The sequence below is a fragment of the Salmo salar genome, chromosome 28 (assembly GCF_965601325.2).
Source record: "Salmo salar chromosome 28, fSalSal1, whole genome shotgun sequence".
NCBI classification, from domain to species: Eukaryota; Metazoa; Chordata; class Actinopteri; order Salmoniformes; family Salmonidae; genus Salmo; species Salmo salar.
This window is the reverse complement of record NC_138318.1, coordinates 18,159,045-18,183,566: the sequence shown is the minus strand read 5'-3', so window position 1 is coordinate 18,183,566 and position 24,522 is coordinate 18,159,045. Positions and strand designations below refer to the sequence as shown.

The 24,522-nt window shown below is 44.5% G+C and overlaps 2 protein-coding genes across 3 annotated transcripts; one reads left to right on the top strand and one right to left on the bottom strand.

The window, feature by feature from the left end:
* The first annotated feature begins 670 nt into the window (after positions 1–670).
* Positions 671–6,112, top strand: LOC106589580 (class A basic helix-loop-helix protein 15). Its single transcript, XM_014179723.3, has 2 exons — positions 671–993; positions 4,067–6,112. The coding sequence occupies exon 2, from the start codon at positions 4,112–4,114 to the stop codon at positions 4,691–4,693; it is 582 nt and encodes a 193-aa protein (XP_014035198.1). The 5' UTR covers positions 671–993; positions 4,067–4,111; the 3' UTR covers positions 4,694–6,112.
* Positions 6,113–23,583, bottom strand: LOC106589579 (tectonin beta-propeller repeat-containing protein 1). 2 transcript variants are annotated; one of them, XR_014383038.1, is made up of 25 exons: positions 23,430–23,583; positions 21,536–21,768; positions 19,466–19,648; positions 19,112–19,234; positions 18,586–18,711; positions 18,193–18,367; positions 17,890–17,990; positions 17,697–17,798; positions 17,382–17,533; positions 16,649–17,238; positions 16,274–16,419; positions 15,968–16,123; positions 15,707–15,856; positions 15,249–15,406; positions 14,795–14,922; positions 13,677–13,876; positions 12,785–12,864; positions 12,580–12,636; positions 10,215–10,389; positions 9,979–10,114; positions 9,604–9,696; positions 9,375–9,481; positions 9,109–9,228; positions 7,995–8,780; positions 6,113–7,962 (listed from the first exon to the last, which is right to left on the bottom strand). XR_014383038.1 is itself a non-coding variant. In XM_014179721.3 (24 exons), the coding sequence occupies exons 2-24, from the start codon at positions 21,758–21,760 to the stop codon at positions 8,613–8,615; spliced, it is 3,651 nt and encodes a 1,216-aa protein (XP_014035196.3). In that variant the 5' UTR covers positions 21,761–21,768; positions 23,430–23,583; the 3' UTR covers positions 6,113–8,612. The 2 variants fall into 2 exon arrangements, 1 of the variants encoding a protein (XP_014035196.3); XM_014179721.3 differs by having other exon boundaries at positions 6,113–8,780.
* Positions 23,584–24,522: the final 939 nt, after the last annotated feature.

The window sequence follows — 24,522 nt, the reverse complement described above, 5'->3', positions numbered from 1 at the left end:
TAGTTTTAGCCCTGTTTATACTTGGTTCTAACATGCGCCATTTGTCAGTCATGTCTAGACGGGATACAGCTTTTGTCAAATTGACCTCAAAGTAGTTTTTTTGGCATTTTAGCTAACCCATTTCCTAACCTTAACCTGATTTTTCTAACCTGCTACGTTCATTCTCCTAACCTGCTGCATAGGTTCTCCTAAACCTGCTACAAAAAGTAAATTGTGACAAAAGCTGTATCCCTTCTAGACAAAACCTAATTTGTCCTGATCTTGTCCAAAATCTAATTGTGCCCACATTTTAAAGACAGGTGTAGACTTTTAAAATATGCATTTTGATATGATTGTCATTTAATTTTACTGACCACCTCTGGAGTGGTCTTTCAAATAATTTTCATAATTTGCGTACAGGGAGGGGCCAGGATATCTGGTCACAATGCGGACACAGTGGATGGAGCTAGAGAGATACATTTTACTACCATGTGTAGATCAGAGGAGGCTGGTGGGAGGAGCTATAATGGCTGTAATAGAATAAATGGAATGTGTCAAACATGTGGTTTCCATATATCTGATGTGTTTAATACCGTTCCCAACTATTCCATTTCAGCCATTACAATGAGCCCGTCCTCCTATAGCTCCTTTGACCAGCCTCCTCTGGTGTAGCTGCAAAGGCTTCAATGTGGGCACAATCAGAATGTTGATAAGATCAGGACAAATTAAGCATGTTAGCTTCATAGCCTCAGATGTAAACGAGGCTTTTGGCTACGCACGGGCACAGATGACCACGTCCGGAGTCTGAGCGCACTCCCATTGGCTAAGCGAGCGCAACGTGTACATTACAGCAGCGACAGGTACCTCACATGCGACAGTTATCTTTCATCCTTGGAGCAGAACGACAGACGCATCTTCCACTCAACCGAAACTTTAATTCTGAGGATATTATTGATGTTTCACGGTGAAAACTATTCTTCTACATACACAGGCATCTTACTTTCATTTTTAAAGGTAACTAAAATGTCAATTCGTTGTTTATTCCCTTTTGTCTTTATTGAAATCCAATGAAGTTGTATTTATTTAAGATGTTCACTGTTTTCTCAAATTGATGAAGGCTAACTATTTACTTTATGTAAATGATTGGTGAGCGTGGGAGAAAGAGAGTATGAGAGAGTTACAACATTTATACAGTAGGGGAGACCGGGGAACAAAGTAACAATGCTAATGCTTGGTTTGTGTCTCTACAAGCCTAAGAAGTTTTGTTTAAATCCAATTATTGACAAAGAATGGGTTTCGAGGCCCTAAAGTAAATATACTTGCCACCTCTCTTTTATTTTTTTAATTATTGACTTGTAGAACATTCTCCATGCATCTAAACATACAATCAGGTTCCAAATGATTGGCACTCTTGATAAAGATTATCAAAAAAAGATTGTATGAAATAAATCATACAAATTCTGAGTTACAGTATATTGTATGCAAAAAAATGAAATGACATTATTTTATACTAATACAATTGCTCAGAGAAATACTTTTATGAACAAGTAATATATTTTTTTCTAAAAGATATTGACACCTATGTTTTCAACACTTTTTAATACCTCATCTTGCAAGGATAATGGTCCTGAGCCTTTTTCTAATATGTTTTATGAGATTGGAGAACACATGGTGAGGATTTTAAGACCTTTCCTCCATACAGAATCTTTCCAGATCCTTGATATCCTTCGCCTGCCCTTATAGACTGACCTCTTCAATTCAAACCACAGGTTTGCAATGGGGTTCAAGTCCGGAGACTGAGATGGCCATTGCAAAATGATGATTTTGTGGTCAATTAATCATTTCTTTGTGGATTTTGATGTGTGTTTGGGGTTATTGTCTGGCTGGAAGATCCACTTGAGGCCAAGTTTCAGCCTCCTGGCAGAGCCAACCAGGTTTTTGGCTAAAATGTCCTGGTACTTGGTTCAGAACTAAGATAATAACTTCAGAAAAAAGGTCAAATGTATACTTTTAAATGCTAATATAAAATAGGTTTTATTATATTGATACACTGAGTTGTTGGTCAATATGACATGCCTTAAAAATGCACTGGAAATATTTGTTGTCAATTTAGGGCTAGATTCAATTAGTTCTGCCTTAACTTGCGATAACTGGCAACTGCATATCAGTTTCATTGTTTTTATTTACGGGGTGTCAGAGGTGTAACTGCGTTGGAGCTGTCAAATCAGCAGACGGCTCCCGGCGTAATACCTAAAGCAGACATTGCCATTGGATGCGCCAAGTCGCATTAGTAATAATCCCAGCATTGTTGCAAGTTCAAACACTTTAATTATTAACACTTCGATTAGGCTGATATACTTATTATTTGTTGAATTTGCTGGTGTAGTATAGCAGAACAGCCACTTGCAGTAAAAAACTTTGAGTCCTTGAAAGGCGCTGTCACGTCCTGACCAGTTTAGGGATTATTTGCTATTGTAGTTTGGTCAGGACGTGGCAGAGGGTATTTTGTTTATGTGTTTCGGGGGGATGGTTTATGTAGTAGGGTGTTAGATTTATTATTTCCGGGTTTTGGTTTATGTTCTATGTTTTGTATTTCTATGTTCTTTCTGGTTTGTGGTATTTCTATGTGTAGGTTTATGTGGGGTTGGACTCTCAATTGGGGGCAGGTGCTTTCTCGTTGCCTCTGATTGAGAGTCCTATATATGGGTAATTGTTTGGTGTAGTGTTGTGGGAGATTGTTTCTTGTTTTGCCTGTGTGAGCCTGACAAGACTGTTTTGTTTTTCGTGCGTTCTTCGTTTTGTTATTTTGGTGTTCTCTTTATTTAAAATAAATAACAAGATGAGCATCCACATTCCTGCTGCGTTTTGGTCCTCTATTCCCGATGACAACCGTTACAGGCGCTATATAAATCCCATGTATTATTATTAGTGTATTCACCTGTTACCATGGTACATGAATGGCATCTGATGAAGCATAACAGTATAGACAGCAGGGGTTCAAACTGTAGAACCCAGTTCCTACATTTGAATATAAAAATGTATTTTATCAAACAAAACTATGCTACATTTTATCTCTGGGACCCTCAGGATGACAAATCAGAGCAAGATTACTGAATGTAAGTACATTATTTACCTTCAGAGGTGAATGTATCAAACCAGTTGCCGTGATAAAAGGTTTTTGTTGTTGTGCACTCTCCTCAAATAGCATGGTATTTCTTCACTGTAATAGCTACTGTAAATTGGACAGTGCAGTTAGATTAACAAGAATTTAAGCTTTCTGCCCTTATAAGACATGTCTATGTCCTGGAAAGTTTGCTGTTACTTACAGCGTCATTCTAGTCACATTAGCGCAGGTTAGCAACAACCGCCCCGGTATAGGGACACCGATCCCGTAGATCCTTAAGAGGTTTTAAATTATGAGATGGCATACACAGGGGAAAATCTCTCTACCAAACGTGTGCTGTTCTTTTCTGGCCTCTGTTTGTTATAAGAGAGTAACCTTGAGTCGGGTATTATCTCGAGCCTTGGGTAGCCTGCAGCAGGATAAGAGAGGTGGAGATTACACACCCAACATTATGGTGTTTTCACACACTGGCTGATTAGATAGATGCGGTGTTTGTTAAATCTTGATTTAAAACTGCGAATAAAAACAATGATAAAATGGCCATATTTCTGTCTTACTGTAAAATAGCATATTATGCAGGTATTCCTCATCATTACTCATCAATCTAAGCTTATTCGTCAGGATACAGGATGTAAATGGTACAGTAAAATGCTTATTGATCATAAACAGCAGGATTAGTTCCATTAGCTAATTACAATGTAATTACAGTGTAATCAGCATTTATAACTTCATTGGGTTGCCAGTTTCTAGTGGTTTTTATGAGTAATAATAATAACTCAAATCTAAGCCAGGAGATTGGAAGGGGATAAAATGGTACTCAAAAAGCCGGATATTCCAACTTGAGTGTTTAAACTCAACTGTAACACTGTAGCCTTCAGGGTAAAGGCCCTGCCCTCTGTTTGCTTATTTCTTCCATGATAAGCCCTTTCTATAACCAGTTGTTGTTTTTGTCATCTTTCAAAGCTTTTGGCAGTGTGAGGAAGAGAGGTAACTGAATCAGGCTGAAGGATGAAGTCTAAAGGGAAGGCCGCTAAGTCATCCAGAAAACCCTGGACTGAGCCAGACCCCGAACCAGAGACCAGTGACACCAGTGAACCAGGCTCTAGCGAACAGGAGGGCTCTGAGGCGTCGGTCCGTATCGGAGGCTCCTGGAGGGGGGTCCTGAGGGGCGGGGACCGCGAGCAAGGTAGAGGAGAAGGGGGTGCCACCCACAACCCCCACAGATGCCGACGGTCTCACAACAGCAACAAAGAACGCAACGTCCGGCGGCTGGAGAGCAACGAGCGGGAGCGCCAGCGCATGCACAAACTTAACAACGCTTTCCAGGCCCTCAGAGAGGCCATCCCGCATGTCAAAATGGATAAGAAGCTCTCCAAGATCGAGACGCTGACGCTGGCTGAGAACTACATCAAGTCCCTGACCACCATCATCCTGGGGATGTCCAGCGCCCGCCTGCCCCCCGGGGAGACACCGACAGAGGCTAGCGCTGCCAGACTGCTCCAGTGTTACCAGCAGCACCTGGAGGAGGATGGGGAGGAGAGCCTGTCTCAGTTCCTCACCCAGATTCACAGCTTTAGCCAGGAAAGCTAACAGCTAGCAGGTGCTAACTCCACAGCCGAAGGGTTGGAGCATCCATGCTTGACTTGGGGAGCGAATCTCAACTGACACCCTATCTCCCATATTGTGCATTGCTACTGTACTTATGACCAAAAGTAGTACACTGAATGGGGAAAGGGTGTCATCTGAGATGCAGCCTTATACTCCACCAAGCTAGTGAGCTATAGTGACATACCTGACATCACCATGCACTAAATGGAGCATACAAGAACTTGACTCAGTAACTCTATGAGACAGTGGTGGGAGGTGATTCTTAGCACCATACCCTTGACATTAACTCTAAGAAACATAATGGTGGAGTATAAGTGAAGACAGACAGACAGCATCCTCCCACCTGACTGGCTGGCTGAAGCAAAGCACCTGTGGACTTTGCCAGTCTAGACATAGGCCTAGCATGAATAGTGACAGACGGTCCTCTGGGTATTCTATGATAAAACATATCACTTGGAGTCTGACTCTGATTGGTGGTGAGAACCAAGAGTGGACAGACTTCTGACCGACCAAAGTCGAAGAACATTCCAGCGCCATTTAATCTGTTTCATTTCACTGTCTTTTATTTTCATGAATTTTTCTAACTGCTGATTACTGTAGTTAATTGGTCAAAAATGTAAAATAACTGATTGTCAAAGTATAGTTCATTCTCTACCTAAAAAACAGCATACACTGTGGCCCTCAGGGGCCGCAAGCTGTGTAGACCCCTGCTGTAGATGAAGACTTGTTTTCAACCTTTTAGGACCAATATTTGTTTTCCCTGCTGAGCACTGCCTCTGGACACAACAGTCACATAGAGGACAAGGATATGCTTACCTAGACTGGTCCTACAGACTTTAGTCAAATACTGCACTCTTTAAGTAAGGAAAAGAAAACACACCATCATTTAAATCAAGTGTGAATCGTTATGACTGTAGATACATATATGTATACTGTATATAGGTGGGGAAAACAGTTTGAAGGGTTGAAGCAGGGAATTGAACCCATGCCTTCGGTGGGGAAGCCGGCAGAGTTACCACTAGACCCACAGGCTCTGCAGAGATATATATTTGTACGTGTCAGAATTGATGTGTTGACCATCTCCAAACTGCAATGGTATCTTGTAAGTGTATTTACAGATCTGTAAAATGGTCCTTCCAACGGCAGGATAGTGGGTTCGATTCCCGGGATCACGTGGATGTAAAACGTATGCATGCCGGACTGTAAGGCACTTTGGATAAAAGCTCTGGGTTATTTTATAAAAACAGTGGTGTGTGTAACAGGTGAATTTGATATTGAAGACATATTTATGTTGCTCTTACAATGTGTGTTTGAATTATACTGTAATATATTTGTAGCCTGAGTTCTGAGTCTTGGATCATGAGAGTTTTGGATCATGAGAATAAAATAAATACAATAATCTTCCTTATCAATAATCACATTTATTGAGAGGACATTGACCATGCACACTATTGGAAGGAAGAAATATACACACATCAATAACAGCCTTGTTGGGGTTAGAATAGTACCTGATTATAGTATTTTAATTGACATTATAATCAATAAAAACAATGGAATCATTTTTTAAAACGGACAAGTCCTCCTCTAGACCTAACACTTAAAGCTTGGAATGTGAAGGGGTACACCACAGCATGACAAGCATGTGCCGCTCCTTTAGGATGAAGCCTGTACAGTTAACAGTAGTAAGTGAAACATTATCAAACAACGCCCTCTTTGTATTAGGAACTGCCATAGGAAGATACAGTGAGAGTTTTCACAGACATACAGTTTTCTGTACAATCAATTATTTGTAGTTCCAGTATATCAGCGATAGGTATTGGCTTATGGTTTCCATGTAAGATCAATTAATGCCCAAATTTGCTAGTTTCAGCTTTTGTGGTTTATGGATAATAGTTCATAGGACTAATATTTTACCTTTTTATATAGCAACATACAATAACCCAACCTTGAAATATCCCCATTAAAACATTTATACTATACTCATATACAGATTTATAACAAAAATATTTATTTGTTCTTTCCACCAAGCCTTTCACGTGTGTTGCCTGTCAGTCATTACTGCTACAATCGTAGAAGGTCAAAAACATGCCAATAATAGCGTTTAGGAGAACTCTTATTTTCCTGAGAAATAAACAGATACACTTTAAAGCCCCGCAAAGACATCACTTTCCAAGCAATTCACACTTCGGTCCAGTGTAGAACTACACATTGCAAATTTTTCATGAAAAGAAGAATATATACTTTCTTTTCGAGTGCTGTCAAAAATACATGGGCATACAAACTCTTCACTGTGGCCATCACAGATACAAACCATTCAGGGGGAAGGCCTAGAACTGTAAAAGCATCATGTGTTATCAAACGTTAATAACAAAAATTATTCTCGTTAAATAAATCCTTATTGTTTTTGGTGTGACTCCAGTAGAATCTCGACCTGTTGCCAGCAGGTACAAAGTAGTAAGTACTGTAACTTCCTGATACAGACTTTTTAGAATAAGTCACAAATAATTGGGCCAACAGTGACGCTTTCTTACCCATCTTAACGTCGCCCCAATCACATTGAATACCCCCCCAAAACACATATATTATTTTAAAAAGATAAATCAATTACCACCATAACATAAACAAACAAAATCGACTCACATAATACCGTACACACCAAACACACACATAAAAAACATTCAACCAAACAAATACCATAAATAAAACAAAAAGTTATCTTAAGAGCACAGATTTAAACGTAGACTCATATGAAGTAGATGCAGAAAGTAAACAGCATAGTGGGTCAATTTCCTTTGTTTTGGTCGCGTACCTACCACTCTCTACCAGCGTGAAGCGAACCGTACCTACTACTCTCTACCAGCGTGAAGCGATACGTACCTACCACCCTCTACCAGCGTGAAGCGATCCGTACCTACCACTCTCTACCAGCGTGAAGCGAACCGTACCTACTACTCTCTACCAGCGTGAAGCGATACGTACCTACCACCCTCTACCAGCGTGAAGCGATCCGTACCTACCACTCTCTACCAGCGTGAAGCGAACCGTACCTACTACTCTCTACCAGCGTGAAGCGATCCGTACCTACCACTCTCTACCAGCGTGAAGCGATCCGTACCTACCACTCTCTACCAGCTTGAAGCGATCCGTACCTACCACTCTCTACCAGCGTGAAGCGATCCGTACCTACCACTCTCTACCAGCGTGAAGCGATCCGTACCTACCACTCTCTACCAGCGTGAAGCGATCCGTACCTACCACTCTACCAGCGTGAAGCGATCCGTACCTACCACTCTCTACCAGCGTGAAGCGATCCGTACCTACCACTTTACCAGCGTGAAGCGATCCGTACCTACCCCACTACCAGCGTGAAGCGATCCGTACCTACCACTACCAGCGTGAAGCGATCCATACCTACCACTCTACCAGCGTGAAGCGATCCGTACCTACCACTACCAGCGTGAAGCGAACCTGTGTACATGCGCAGATACTGTGTGTGCCTGTGTGAGAGAGTCTTGCATCTCGCTCATCTGAATATTTGCGGTGCTGCTCGTGGCAACGTCATTTCACTGAGTCTACCTTTAAATTACAATAACGCAATGTTCAAAGACTCAGTGACACGGTTTAAAAACGACTTTAGTGCTCTATGTGGGAAATACTGAACATGATCTGCTAGCTGTGAAGAGAGAAGGTGATTGGCTAAGTCAAGCTGAGGGCGCAGAGATAGGGTTCAAAGGTCTTTTAACACAGCCAGGTGATAGGTCAGAAGAGCTGAGGCTGGAGCTGGGAGCTACAGTACAGTGTGGATGGTGGGGTAGTTGCATTGTGACGTATCTGAAGAGAGAGTTGGGCTGAAGACAGAACAGAGATAGTGTCCACTAGCAAGTACTGTGGGTGCGTGTGTTTAACACCTGACAGCGTTCCTGTTCTCCATCTCCGTGATCATGACAGGGAGCAGGCTGCGGGCTGGAGGGGGGCGGAGGGGGTCCGTTAGGGAGGGTGTCAGGGAGGGCATGCGGACACGAGGGGCCTCAATGGAGTTCCCTCTCACAGTGATGTGGTCCCAGCCACCCTGAGGAGAGAGAGAGGAAGAGAGAGAGAAAGAAAGAGAGAAAGAGAGAGAGGAAGAGAGAGAAAGAGAGAGAGAGAGAGGAAGAGAGAGAGAAAGAGAGAGAGAGAGGAAGAGAGAGAAAGAGAGAGAGAGAGAGAGGAAGAGAGAGAGAAAGAGAGAGAGAGAGAGAGAGGAAGAGAGAGAGAGAGAGAGAGAGAGAGAGAGAGATAACAGATGGAGAGAGAAAGTCAGACAGCCCCACACCAAGAAAACCTTCAAAGTCATTGGTGTCTCAGAAGCACGTTGATGGGTTAGGGTCAGGGTCAGAGGGAAGCTTAAAGGGTCTCACCCCAATGCCGTAGTCCCACGACTGTCCCTTTGGCTCCATGGGCTGAACCCCCAGACGGTGGCAGACTGTCCCACAGCTCAGACTGTGGCTGCCTTGCACCTTGTCAGCTATGATCCACACCTACACAAACACAACGAGAAGGGTTGAGTTACTCAACACAGTGCAATGTCAACAGCGTTGAATTTTGAGAAAAGAGAAAGTCATTATGATTCATTATTGCCGACGACACACAACCACCCAGGCTTTAGATTGTAGGTTCTGTTCACCTGGTCCAGAGGTCCTACGGAGACCTTGCGTACATTGTTGCAGATGTGTTCCCATGATGATCCCTGGGGGTAGCTGGGAGTCAGGCCCTGTCTGAACCACAGGTTACCTGGATGGAGAGCACAGCATTAAAATCATGACAAAAATAAATTATTGAGATGGCACAACTAATAGACAGCTGATAATAAAGACAAGTGTCATAGTAAGTCAGGAAATGATTTTCTGTTGTACCATTTTGATCGACAGTGTAGACCGACGTTCTCCCTACAGACACCTGTTGGAGCTTCTGTCTTCCAGGACAGGGGATGTGGTACCAGCAATCTCCTGCAGGGGGCAATAGTACATTAAACAGCCAGTGACTAGTCTACTTTCATCATAACGTGCATCTCTTGTGATATGAACCAGAGCCCAGAGAGGTAAGCTCCTCCAGAAAGGAAACATCGAGCTACAGTATTACTGTAAAGCACTTTGTGACAACTGCTGATGTAAAAACAGCTTTAGAAATACATTTGAGTGACTAACTGAACTGTTGATTAGCAGTAAGACTGAAGGGAGAACCCTGGGCTCTGTCAGAGAGTGTGGGTTCTGCGTGGTTCTCTGGCTGACCTGCAGGGCTCTCTGAGGACACAGAGCCCCTGTAGAAGGCAGATCCATCCCTGGCAATGGCCCACACCTGGTTGGCCCCACCGATGGAGATAGACTTAAAAGGCTGGTCTGTGCCCACGTGGAGCCACGACGTCCCCTAGAAACACACACAACCACTTCGGTTATCAAATACAATGTGTGCGTATTCACAGTGAACATGTGTGTTTACATGTTGTGTGTGTGTGTGAGAGACTCACGGCAGGAGTCAGTAGGGTGACTCCCAGTCTACAGAGCACGTCTCCCTTGTTACTGATGGCCCACAGAGGGATCGGCTCAACACTGCTCTGAGCTCCACACAGGACGATGGTCACGTCACTCAACGGGATGGGCGGGACTTCCTGCCACGGCCCTGTGGTCGTCAGTTTACACTTCCTGTCAGAGGAAATACACTATATATACACACACACAAAAGTATGTGGACAGCCCTTCAAATGAGTGGATTCGGTTTTTTCAGCCACACCCGTTGCTGACAGGTGTACAAAAATTGAGCACACCGCCATGCAATCTCCATAGACAAACACTGGCAGTACTAAAGAGCTCAGTGACTTTCAACCTGGCACCGTCAAAGGATGCCGCCTTCCCGAAAACTCAATTCGTCAAGTTCCTGACCTGCTAGAGCTGCCCCGGTCAACTGTAAGTGCTGTTATTGTGAAGTGCAAACGTCTAGGAGCAACAACTGCTCAGCCGCGAAGTGGTAGGTCACAGAACAGGACTACTGATTGCTGAACCGCGTAAAAATCGTCTGTACTTGGTACACTACCGAGTTCCAAACTGCCTCTGGAAGCAATGTCTGAACAAGAACTGTTCGTTGGGAGATTCATGAAATGGGTTTCCATGGCCGAGCAGCCACACACAAGCCTAAGATCACCATGCGCAATGCCAATCATTGGCTGGAGTGGTGTAAAGCTCGCCGCCATTGGACTCTGGAGCAGTGGAAACACGTTTTCTGGAGTGATGAATCCCGCTTCACCATCTGGCAGTCCGACGGACAAATCTGGGTTTGGCGGATGACAGGAGAACGCTAGCTGCCCGAATGTATAGTGCCAACTTAAAAGTTTGGTGGAGGAGGAATAATGGTCTGGAGCTGTTTTTCATGGTTCGGGCTAGGCTCCTTAGTTCCAGTGAAGGGAAATCTTAAAGCTACAGCATACATGTCAAGCTGAAACAAGAAAGGGCCTTCCCCAAACTGGGCTCCCGAATGGTGCAGCGGTCTACGGCACTGCATCGCACATTCTAGACGATTCTGTGCTTCCAACTTTGTGGCAACAGTTTTAATATTTTTTATTTAACCTTTTTTTAACTAGGCAAGTCAGTTAAGAACAAATTCTTATTTACAATGACGGCCTACACCGGCCAAACCTGGATGACAATGGGCCAATTGTGTGGCGTCCTATGGGACTCCCAATCACGGCTGGTTGTGATTCAGCCTGGAATCGAACCAGGGTCTGTAGTGATGCCCCGTAGACCGCTGCACCATTCAGGAGCCCAGTTGGGGTAGGCCCTTTCTTGTTTCAGCTTGACAATGCCCCTGTGCACAAAGCTGTGTCCAAACAGAAATAGTTTGTTGAGATCGGTGTGGAAGAACTTAACTGTCCTTCACAGAGCTTTGACCTCAACCCCATCGCACACCTTTGGGAGGAAATGAAATGCCGACTGCGAGCCAGGCCTAATTGCCCAGCATCAGTGCCCGACATCACTAATGCTCTTGTGGCTGAATGGAAGCAAGTCCCCGCAGCAATGTTCCAACATCTAGTGGAAAGCCTTCCCAGAAGAGTGAAGGCTGTTATAGCAGCAAAGGGGAACCAACTCCATATTAATGCCCATGATTTTGGAATGAGATGTTCCATGTAGTTTACAAGGGTTGTTAAAATAGGAGATAAGTCGCAACTAGACCAGTGTACCACTAGTTAATTAGGTGTGTTAGTACTGGGATGGAGCAAAAACATGCACTTCCTGTAGGTTCCCAAGACCAGGGTTGAAGAACTCTGCCCTAGAGCTAATCTAAGGTCAGTTATTGTGTTTCCCTCAATGTCGAAGGTTAGGATTTAGGTAGAGTAAAGCTGATCCTAGATATGTGCTTACGGGCCATTTTTCTACCTAGAGCGCAAATCCAGGGTTGTTTAAACAGAGTACTGAGTCGGCAGAATGAGGCAGACCAGACCATTGTGTCACCTAGGTGGGTGCTACACTTCAGTATTGGACTATCCAGTCTACCTCCAGAGGAGGAGGAGTACACAACGAATGAGGTGCCTGATGAACAGCACCGGGCCGGTCTAGGAAACTGACTGCTCCCTCTCTGTGCCATCAAAGCTCCATCCACTGAAGTACTGCCCAGCCTTTCTGAACTACCCTGCTCAACAACACCTCATCTGAAGCTGCGGAAGACCATCGCCCAAGACCTGCCAGATCTCCACGTTTGTTTTGTTCGGTTTTACGGCGTCTTTGAGATTCTCTTTGTAATGAAAGGCGCGATAGAAAACAAATATATTATTATTATTGTGTGCTGACTAAACAAACAGTGATGAGGGAACAGAGCCATTGTTGTGTAGTAACATACAGTACCTGGCCCATCGTCTACGACGAACAAAGTCCTTCAAGGTCTTGTGGCCATGATACGACCTGGAAGAGTACATACAGAGGGAAGGAGGGAAAATACAGGACAGTGACGTAAACAAATATTATGGTTGCTTTCAAGCAGGGAAAAGATTCAGCTTGATGTGATAGATAGACCAATGAATATGTATTGGGGAAGGTTAGGTACACTCACGTTGGGAAATCAGCTGCGTATTGCCAACCCTCTCGGTCTGTCCCCCCGGAGATCCCGTAGTCAATGGTCCAGTCTGCTACCTGATAAGAGACAGAGCAGTTAGCAAAACAAGTGTCACACCCTCATCAGTTTCACCTGTCCTCCTTATTGTCTCCAAACCCTCCAGGTGTCGCTTGTTTTCCCCAGTGTATTTATCCCTGTGTTTCCTGTCTCTCTGTGCCATTTCGTCTTGTATGTTAGTCAAGTCAACCAGCGTGTTTTCCCCCGTACTCCTTTTGCTATTCTCTTTTTTGATAGTCTTCCCGGTTTTGACCCCTGCCTGACTCTGGACTACTTTCCTGCCTGCCTGATCATCCTGCCTGGCCTGACCTTGATTCTGCCTGCCCTTCGGTACCTTTTGGACTCTGAACTGGTTTTGACCCTTTTGCCTGTCCACGACCATTCTCTTGCCTTCCCCTATTGGATGAATAAATATTGTGAGACTCCAGCCATCTGCCTCCCGTGTCTGTTTTAGACATCGACTGCTACTGTGTGCATGTTTAGTTAAAGTTCAAATGTGATATTGTCCACAGAGCTCGCCAGCTTGTAGTCCATAACCTTTATGAATTATGAAGCCTTTAATGTGCTTGTTTTGATTACATAAATGATTAAAAAAAATTGGCTGAGGAAGATAATCTCGTTTAAAAAAAAGTTTACGGTCTCCTAAACCTGTTTACCACAGACCTTATTGTTTTCTATTTATCCAAAACTTTTTTTTTTATCCCAAAAAATTCCCCATAAGCTTTGACCAACGAGCCATGGCAGAGTTAGTGCCTCCAAAAAAAGTTGTCATTACTATTGCTCTCTATTGAGGGTGAAATGGACATATTTTGTCCTGCTTAGCGGTACCCACCCATGTCCAGTGAGGGGATGGAGGCTTGGTGTTGGCCTTGGTACACTCCTGGAGTCCTGTTGCATCACTCCACATGTAACGGTCTGTTGGGAGGCCTCTGTTGGTGTAACCTGTGACTGGGTTCCACCTCTGGTTCTCATAGATGTAAACACACTTCACATCTGTCTGGGTGTAGATGTTATCTGTGCTGCTGGCCAGACCTGACAAAGACAAGAGAGAGGTTATAGTCAGGAGCTGAGATCAAGTAGAGCTGATAAATACCTTTTCACCCTGACCAAACTGGCCCTGCGCTTATCTCCGCATGTTGATTTTGTCTATCACCACCAGACGCGATCATGACACACAGGTAAAAAATACCTAATCTAAATGTGAACCAACTATATCAATTTGGGAACAGTTCGAAACACAAAATAAAACATTCATGGACATTAAGCTAGCTTGCTAATTTGTCCTGGGAGATAAACATTGGGTTGTTATTTTACCTGACATGAATAATAAGGTGCTGACTGCCGAGTCGTACAAAACGGTGTGTTCCTCTACTCTGACGATTAATCCACAGTGGCACAGCGGTCTAAGGCACTACATCTCAGTGCAAGAGGCGTCACTACAGTCCCTGGTTCGAATCCAGGCTGTATCACATCTGGCTGTGATTGGGAGTCCCAAGGGCTGCTCACAATTGGCCCAGTGTTGTCCAGGTTTGGCCGGGGTAGACCGTCATTGTATATAAGAATTTGTTCTTAACTGACTTGCCTAGTTAAATAAGGTTATATAAATAAATCATCTCTCCTCATTCATCTTTAAAGCACCCACATGGGTTTGTATGCTCATGGAAACCAATGAGTAGGTGGGAGAGGCGTGACTAGCAGCGCATTGAGCGTCTCAAATAGAACCAAGTTCTACTTTAGCGTTCGGCAATGCAGATGTTCGTTGACGCGCGTGAGCTGTTTGGGTGAAATGATTGAATAACATGTACGCGTTCATTTATTTTCCAATGCTCGCACACGCAACGCAGCCATTTTAGTTTCCCTGTTAGTGGCTATACAGTACTTGGTCATGTTTAGCATATTCTTTAAGTCCAGTCCAGTAGGTTTATGTTCAGTATATCTATTTGTGTTTACCCTGGAAGATTCCCCCTCCATAACCGCCGGTGTAGACCCAGGCAGTGTGGTCGTAGCCTACCCCCCAAACCACGCCCAGACTGTTACACTCCACCAGACGTAGGTGGCCCCCCACCTGACGCCAGAACCTGCAAACATACACAGACAGGACATACAGGACAGACAGGGCAGACAGGATAGACAGGGAAGACAGGGAAGACAGGGAAGACAGGGCAGACAGGACAGAGCAACGTGTGGTTAGTGACAAAAGAAAGAAAAGTATACCATTTTCCAGTGACTGATAAAACGTTGGTTGACGGTTAAGACTATTCAGTTGTAAGTGCATATATCTGATCAATAAATATCTATTTATCCACAAATAACTCATTCACGATGTACTGCAGCTTTGTATTCACAGGTCTCATTTCTCAAGCCTTTATAAAGCATTGATGACAGCCCAGAGGACGTGTCTTACATCTGATCGCATGGTGTGGGGTAGGGACAGGCCTCCAGGCTAGGTGAAGGCTCACAGACAAAGATGTCTCCTTTACAGGTGACTGACCAGATGGCCTGTTTAGAGGGGGGACCCTGGATCCCCCGGGAGTCACAGCACGACACACTCAGCAGGGCCAGCTGGGGGTACAGAGAGACGTAGTCAAGACATTAAGGCCCCACTTTTACCAAACTACAACTTATAAAAGGATGTATATAGCATACGCAACGTCTTCATAAACCCTACATAGAAGCAAAGTCGTACTACTTAAAAGGTTCATTTAAAAAGATTGTTATATCTGGATCTTTGTGGCATAACCCTTTCGCCATCCAGAATTTAGCATGACATTTGCTTATGAATAAAACATATGAGATTCTGTGAAAATGGAGCACTGTACTTTGTGACAGGTTCAGATGGAAGACAGTGATCATATAACCTACCCAGTCGTGCATCTCCACCTCAGTGGCAGCAGCCAGTCTGATAGGCCACCTCTGTTTGGTTCTCTCTGCTGTGTAGATGGCAAACGTGTGTTTGGAGTCATTCAGCACCGGCACCAAGATAGTCACCTCGTTGATGAACGCATGCAGGTACTGGAAAGAGGGAGAGGAGGAGAGAGAGGAGAAAACGAGGACTAAATAACTCATCACAGAAAACACCCACACACAGGCACACATACAGAGGCACTGTGGCCGGCCCCTCACCTTCTTCTCCTCGTTGAAGTTGTAGTAGAGGAAGAGGATGCCGTCCTGGTTTCCCTCAGGTCCTGAGAACTGCTCCAGGGCAAACCTCACGTCCACCCACTTATGGGGCTTCCAGTCCCTCCACCACTGCATGGTCCCTTTCTTCACCCACACAGACTGGGACGGAGGGGGGGAGGGAGGGAGAGAAGGAGGGGAGGGAGGGAGACTAATCAACGTCTATACAACAAGGACAAGTCATAAACAAAACTCATTAAACGAAGGCAAGCAACCATAAAAAGCATTTGTAAACGTTAGAGTTGTTGGTACCTGTTCTATGGCCTGTTCGTAGTGTTTAAAGTGGTCCATCTCTCTCTTAGAGCGTTCGCTGAGCTGCTCAAAGATCTGTTTCCGCCAGGCAGCTGTCTGGGCTGGACTGATGGACAGACTCATGGACTGGACTGATGACGCCAGGGCTAGGAGAGACAATAAGACAAAAGGTCCGAACTTTATCAACAACATGTTAGGAAACACTCCAGTGGCTCAACAACAACAAGGAAAAAGCAGAGACACTGTCACATCAGGCAGAAGTTTGTATTCTGGTTTAATTTCGAGTTGGAGTTTTGCATATTCCTCGGCTTGTTTTAATATACAGGAGAAATACAATTTCAAGGCGATACAATATCTACAGTATCTGTGTCTCACCTGTGGCAGAGTTGAACCAGTTGAGCTGGGAGTGACAGTTCACACCACAGCCTCCTCCACTGACCCATGCCCAGAGCGGGTGTTCATCTGCCCCATACGGGTCCCCCTGACACAGGGTGTAGGTGGCCACCGAGGACAGACTACAAGTGTCAGGCGAGTCCCCTCTCACCGCGGCAGGCCCCACAGCCAGGTGAGTCTGGGTCTCTTCCAGGTCCACGTTACTCCACTGGGGGTCCCCAAGCCCTCCAGACAGGCTGGGGGAGAGAACCAGGGCCGGAGGGGGACACTTGGCCTCTGGTTCCCCAAGAGCGACTTCCTCTTCTGGGATAGAGGGATTGGCAGTGGTGGCAGCGGTGGCCCCCTCCTGTTTGGCCTCGCGGTCGGAGAGCATCTCAGAGATGAAGCTGTCGCTGGTGACCTTAGGGATGCGTGGTTTGGGGACGTTGGGGTCGATGGGAGGGGGCTCGGGGGGAGGAGAGGAGGAGCATGCCCCTACTTCTAGGACCGCCCTCTGTGGACCGCCCTCTGTGTCCGAGTCTTCACTCATCACAGACTGGGCTTGGACCTCATCACTGAAGAAACAACCAGCACTGTGGGACGGGGAGAGAGAGAGATATTAGTAATACACAGAGCACCCAGCCGGCAGACCGTTTGGCTAATCGTTTTATGTAGATGAGATTGCCCAAGCATTGGAAATGTGTCACAGTATTCCGTGTCCATGTCCCCAGCCCACCTGTGCAGACTGCTAATGCTGGCGGAGGAGTGGGACCTGATGTCTCCGTCTCGGGGCACGTTGACAACCTTCCAGGCTTTACCACTCAACTCACTGGAGGTCACACCCTGACGGAAATACACTGCCCGGTCCACACAGCTGATACCCCACACCTGGACAGAGTCAGAACAAACAGACATTGACTGTGTAGAACGCCCGACCAAACACGTTTCAGCACTATGGACAGCGACAAGTGAATCCTTATAAACCACACTCAGAGAACTTACCTGACAATCTATTACAAGGTCTGGTAATAAACATTGATCAAATCCTTACCTGGTCGTTGAGGCCCACGTTGACCATGACCATCTCCCCGACCATCCCGATCCAGCCTGAACCACATGGGTTATGGGAGTTGATGCCACGCCTGAACCATACCTGACAGATACAGAGAGATCATCATCAGGAACGTGCTGGTGACAAGGGAAGAGTTAGAGAGCATACATGAGAGTGTTTCATACAGTCTTACTTTGTTGTCCTTGGTGACGGCCCAGACTACGTTGTCCCCCACAGCTACGTGGATGGCCCCGGCCTCTGGGTTGGGAGAGTCCACCACCACCCAGGACGAGCCTGGCAGAGAGAGAAGAGGAGGAAAGTCACCATTAGACACACTCTCAGGCTCTCTCTCCATCTCTCTCTCCCTTGCACACACACAAACAGACACAAACATGCGGTCTCCCTCTCATTCTCTATGTCTCTCTCTCCTTCTCGCGCTCTCTCTCTCTCTAACACGAATACACACACACACACACTTCCTCTGTTAACCAGCCACCTTGTGGGGAGTCTCTGGTGATGCCCTCCCTGACGATGAGTTGTCCCTCCCAGAGCACAGCCCAGACCAGGTCCCCTGGACCACAGCTGATCTGCACCACCTCCCCAGGCAGAGACACCTCCTCCCAGCCATCCCCCTCTGGGCTGTGGTGGTGGATACCCGCACGAAACCACACCTAACGACCCAGATCAAACACACACAGGCAATCAGTCAATCAAATTGATTTGTTCGTTTACGAATACATTTGTGTTGAATGTGTGTGTTTTGTGATCTCTGGAGATATGACTTCGCCCTCTGAGCTGTGTGTGTGTGCGTGTGTCCATGCCATTCATGTGTGTGTGCATGTATTAGTGTGTTTGTGTGTGTGCATATATATGTGTGTGTGTGTAATACCTTGCCCTGTAGAGAGACAGCCCACAGAGACAGCCTCCCCCTGGGCTCCTCACTGATCTCCCAGCCTCCACAGCTGATGTCATTAAAGGGGTCTGGCAGGGGACCACTTTGACCCTCGGATGGGATCTGGCAACACAGAGAGACGGGGGATTGGAAATGATGCAGACAATTACATTGATGGAAGCAATATTCTTTCCGCAATATTAAGCTGATCCACCCCTAAAAAATGTTTTTAAAAAACACAGAGAGACGGATCAACACACACAAGGCACGCAGGATGGCAGAAGTGAGTAGTACACACAGCCGAAAACACACATGCATGGATGGAGACACACACACACACACACACACACACACACACACACACACACACACACACACACACACACACACACACACACACACACACACACACACACACACGTACATTTTGAGCACAGTTCAGTACATGAAGAAAGCATTCACAGCAGAGGCATACAGTTACATCCTAGTTGTGACAGGTGATTATATTGCTCCAAATACACACCTCGGCCCAGGTGTCTGTGGCCTTGTACCTCCTGTAGCGGATCCATCGCCGGCGACGGACACACGAGTTCCACTTCTTGTCTTTCATGTAGGTGGCTGGGAAGTCCATGGCATAGGTCCAACCCTGCAGACGCACAGACAAATCCATACACACATGAATCATCATAGGTGAGGGTGTTAGGGACAAGGACATAGAGGGAGGGAAGGAAAGAGAGAGTGAGAGAGAGGGAAAGAGAGAAGGTGAGAACAGAGGGAAAGTCTAAAATGGGGAGACAAGAGAGAGAGAAAGATACCGAAAAGACAGAGAAAGAGAGTGAGAGTGTGAGAAAAATAGCGAAGAACAACAGACACTCACTCCTTTCTCTGTGGGTTCTCCTCCAAAGTTCTCATCGACGTACCAGTCCCCCTCCCACTCCCAGTTGGTCGAGGGAAGAAGGAAACTGTCCAGGGGTTGGTGTTCCAGCCCTGTGATGTCACTCCAATGCCAGCGGTCGCTCGGCAACAAGTGATCCGAGAAGTTATCCTTGGGATTCCATCGCTGAGAGAGAGAGTTACAAGAACCATAAATGCAGCAGGTGCAAAAGAAGCACAAATACACACACACACACACACACTAGTGATGCGCAGGTCAGCTGTTTGTACACCCGCACCCGCCCGCAATTTCTAATAACCCATCTGCAAACGCCCGACTATATATGATAAAGTGAAAATCTGCACCCAACCCTAACCCACAAATATAGAAAATGCAGTGTACAGTCAGAGGAAGAATGATCTTTTGACAGGCCTTTTTAGATAGTCCTATGTTTCTGCTTATATTTTCCAACATTTTGGTAGGCTATTTGTTAGTCAACTTGTCTATAATTAGATACATGCAGCTTCTCTTCTGTCATTACTTGTTGCCCTAGAAGACTAAATAAACAGTTGATCGCCAGAATAATGTCATAAATTGATAGAATGAATGCTTCAATCTAGTTGACGTCGGTAAAGTTGGTTCTCTTTCATCTCCGCTTCTTTAGTGGAGCAAAGATGTTTATGGACCAGGGAGAAAATGCAATAACAAAAAAAAACCTGGAAAGATTTCCCGCGCAAAATCAGTTTGACCGGTTTTAAGAAAATGAAAAGCTGTTAAATAGACCCAACATGTTGCTGATAAGACTTCAGTTCGGCTTGGATGCATATTTGATGTGGTTGAAATAGTATCAGCTTTTATGATGCTGATAAAGATAGCATCTTTACAGACGGTCACTAACCGGTTTCATTCTGTTTCATTCTCTCAAGATGCTAAAATAAATCTATAATATTTCTTCACTCCTGTTCCAGAGAGTCAAAATTAACATTTGGTGTATAATTGTACTGCAAGGAATGCTCAATTCTGCAAGAGTTAATATTATATTAGGTTATGTGAAAGGTTATAGACCTACAGTCAGTGTCCAGATTTCAGTTAGGCTACTATTGCATCCATTTAACCCATCTGAACAGTCGCCTACAGTTCCCTTGATGTGCCATTTTAGCCTCTATGGGATCGGTCCCTAAACCGGGACAGTTGTTACTCAATATGCAATAATGTGACTAGAATGACGTTATAAACAACAGCCAACTTTCCGAGACATAGACATGTCTTAAATGGGCAGGAAGCTTGAATTATTTTTAATCTAACAGCAGTGTTCAATTTACAGTAGGAATCCTATTTCAATGTATGGCCTTTCTCTTGCATTTCAAAGATGATGGAACAAACCAAAAAATAGAAAACGCATGCTTTTTTGTTTGTATTATCTTTTACCAGATCTAATGTGTTATATTCTCCTACATTAATTTCACATTTCCACAAACTTCTAAATGGTATGAATAATATGCATAGCCTTGCTTCAGGTCCTGAGCTACAGGCAGTTAGATTTGGGTATGTCATTTTAGGCGGAAATTTAAAAAAAGGGACCAATCATTAAGAGGTTCCCGTCTTGTGACTGTCAAATTTGTATAGCGCCTCACAATCATCCCACATAACATAGCCGACACTGTTTTCATCCTCTTTTGCCACTCCACCAAATCTTTCCCAAGCATTAGAATACTGTTCTGGCCCTCCTTCTATTTATTTTCAACTCTCCATTTCGCAGCTTTTCTCTTATTGAATTAAACTCCAACACTGTCATTTTTGCCTCAATGGATCGAGGTTAACTTTTTCAAAAGCATTTGGCCGTATATTTGGCACGCTACAGTTAGGCCCTATAGTTTAGGCTTGGGCTACATACTAACACCAGATAAAAATAATGAAAGAAGAACCTCAATGTAGCCTAAAGATATGACTTGCACAATAATTTACAACAACAAAAAATCTTTATTCAACCCGTCTGGCACCCACCCGCCCTTCATCCACACAATATTTCATGACCCTAAACCTGTCCGTCCCGAGGACACACACGCCATGTACCTGGTTCTCGTATGTCTCCTCCTGGTAACGTATGGGTACATCACTAGAGTGGACATTCAGGTAGATGTGGTGGTCACAGGCAATACCCCAGCAACACTGCTGTACGGCTGTCACCCTCTTAAACTCTAACGCGGCATCATGACACTGCTCCCACTGCTGCCCTCCGGTGGACAGGCTGTAAACGCGCCCGTACACATCCACTGCCCACAGCAGGGACACAGGCATGGTCAGGCCTAGGGAGAAGGAAGACATAACAAAGTAAGATGCCTTGTTTTCATTTAGAAAGAGCGATGAGAAATGGGGAAGAGGAGGATGGACAAATAGCAGAGGTCACAGAGAGGGAGGAGTATAAAGGGGGTATGGAGGAAGAAAAAGAGAGAGAGAGAGTGAGAGAGCAAGAAAGCGAGTTCCCTCAAATTACCCTCCTTGAGAGGCACACACCCAGCCAAACTGCTTGGTCTAATAATAAGGAAATCATATTTCTAATTAAAACAGTCCAGTGATGTAGCTAGGCTAGCCAGCAGGCCAGTGAGTGTGAATCAGCATGCTCAGTGCTGACCTTCTGTTCAGCGCTCCCTCATGGCCCATGGCCCTGCCTCATCTCTCTTCTGGAAGCAAGGAGTGCAGAATAAGCTATAGTACAGAGTCTGCCTCTATTCCATCTATCCATGTAAGGGTAAAAGCAGTGGTGTATAGTACTTATGTAAAAATACTTTAAAGTACTACTTAAGTCGGTTTTGGGGGTATCTGTACTTTACTTTTTATATTTTTGGCAACTTTTACTTTGCTACATTCCTAAAGAAAATAATGCACTTCCTACATTTTCCCTGACACCCTAAAGTACTTGTTACATTTTGACAGGAAAATGGTCCAATTCACACAAGAGAACATCCCTGGTCACCCCTACTGCCTCTGATCTGGCAGACTCACTAAATACAAATGCTCCGTTTGTAAATTATGTCTGAGTTTGCCCCTGGCTATCCACCAATAAATGTAAAAAAGAAAATTGTGCCGTCTGGTTTATTAATAATATAAGGAAGTTGAAATGATTTATACTTTTACTTCTGATACATAAGCAATTCCATTCACTTTTGATTCTTAAGTACATTTTAAACCAAATACTTTTACTCAAGTAGTATTTTACTGGGTGACTTTCACTTTTACTTGAGTCATTTTCTATGACCATATCTTTACTTTTACTCAAGTATGACAATTGAGTACTTCCCCCCCACTGGGTAAAAGGTTAAACTGACCTTACACCAGTGTCTAGGCGGACCAGCCTCAACCTATTCCAGCCTATCCTGATCCCAATACGTTATGTAATGCCTGGGGCGAGTGGTGCTCTTCCAAGTTGTAGCCCCTGTCACAAGCAATCAATAAACTAGCCAGAGAGATAAACCTGTATACTACCTGAAGCAAACTGCGATCTGGTCTAGTGACTCGCCCAATTAACCCGACAGTCTCTAGATACCGGTACTTGCTAAACTGCAACGTTGTCACTCACTGAGAAAATACTGTGTCACATGAATTACGTTTGCTACATTGTAATAGGATGGTGAATGATCAACATTGATACATTGTAGATTATCGGTCACCTACGTGACACATAGTAGCTAAGCTTTTGGTTGGTTTACAAAGTAGTCTACTGTTGGCATGCTAAATTTATCGCAGGTAGACTGCAATTGTTGCATAACAGCTGACTACTGCCATCGGCAAATCTACAACCACATAAAGGACACTGAACATTACAAACGTGGCATGACTATACATACAATGAATGGCCTGGCTAGCACTGAGTAAATATTAGCTTGACATTGCTCTTTAAGCGTTACAGGGAGGCTTACCACTAAAGCACAGCAATAAATGTAGAAGTTAGCAATAGCTCGTCACTTACCGTGTGTTCTCTCTCATAAACGGTATGGTAAGTCACTGCAATTCATTCGTCATATCAGATTGAATATACCATTAATTGCGTTATTTTCTTTAATCCGAAACAGGAAGTGTGGTGTTTTACTGTAAACGCGGATTGGCTGCTGCACCAAAAGAACCAATGGCTGAATTTGTCCAGTAGGCGACGATAGTAGCTTTGTTATTATAGGGCATTACAAGATCTGGATAATAACATTGGAGAATGTAATACAATAGAATATAATACAATATTACTATTGTCTTTCCTTACCAGCACTGATTTTGCTGATAGCTGTTTTATTGAGGAACGTTTTACTTAAAATGATTGTGATGTGTTGTTGCACTGACTGTGAGTCTGCTAAATGGACAAAACGTAAAAGTAAATTTGGTTAGAACAGATATGGGCTTTTCCCCCAACACCCCCAGACAGACAGACAAACAGACACTGGATATAACCACTAGGAGTAGAGAGTGGATGTTATACAATTACCTAGGCATGGACAGTAATGTCCTACTGACAATCCCCAGTGTTGTCTCATGCTTTTCCTTCTAAATGTGTCTTATGACCTGACAAAATAGTAGTGAAAATTGACTCTTGTGGTAAACATAGACATCTTTATTGTAAGATTTATGTGTGTGCGTTTATGGTTATCAAATGAACATAACTTAAAGCTATTTACTATGGGGCCGGAAAGAATGGTAGCCTACTCATTCATTCAATATAAAAAAACGTGTCACGACTTCCGCCGGAGTCGGTCCCTCTCCTTGTTCGAGCGGCGTTCGGCGGTCGACGTCACCGGCCTTCTAGCCATCACCGATCCACTTTTCATTTTCCATTTGTTTTGTCTTTGTTTTTTACACACCTGGTTTCAATTCCACCATTACATGTTCATTATTTAACCCTCTGGTTTCCCCCATGTTTGTGTGCGTGTTTGTTTTATTGTAAGGCTGTATCTGACGGCTGGTATTATTGTTACCGTGGTTTGTTATTACTCCCGTTTATTTCGTGGTACCGGTATTTTTCCAGCACCATAGTATTGTGTTTATACTGGTGTTTTTTCTTGAATTAAATACTTTGT

Bases quoted from the DNA above. Each gene is read 5' to 3' on its own strand.
- LOC106589579 (XM_014179721.3), bottom strand. From the start codon at position 21,760: ATGCCTGTGTCCCTGCTGTGGGCAGTGGATGTGTACGGGCGCGTTTAC. The intron at 17,534-17,696 runs GTAAGGATTTGA...GACTCTGTCCAG, and splicing joins ACGTGGGCCTCAACGACCAG to GTGTGGGGTATCAGCTGTGT. The intron at 13,877-14,794 runs GTAAACACAAAT...TGTCTTTGTCAG, and splicing joins TGGAGGGGGAATCTTCCAGG to GTCTGGCCAGCAGCACAGAT.
- LOC106589580 (XM_014179723.3), top strand. From the start codon at position 4,112: ATGAAGTCTAAAGGGAAGGCCGCTAAGTCATCCAGAAAACCCTGGACT.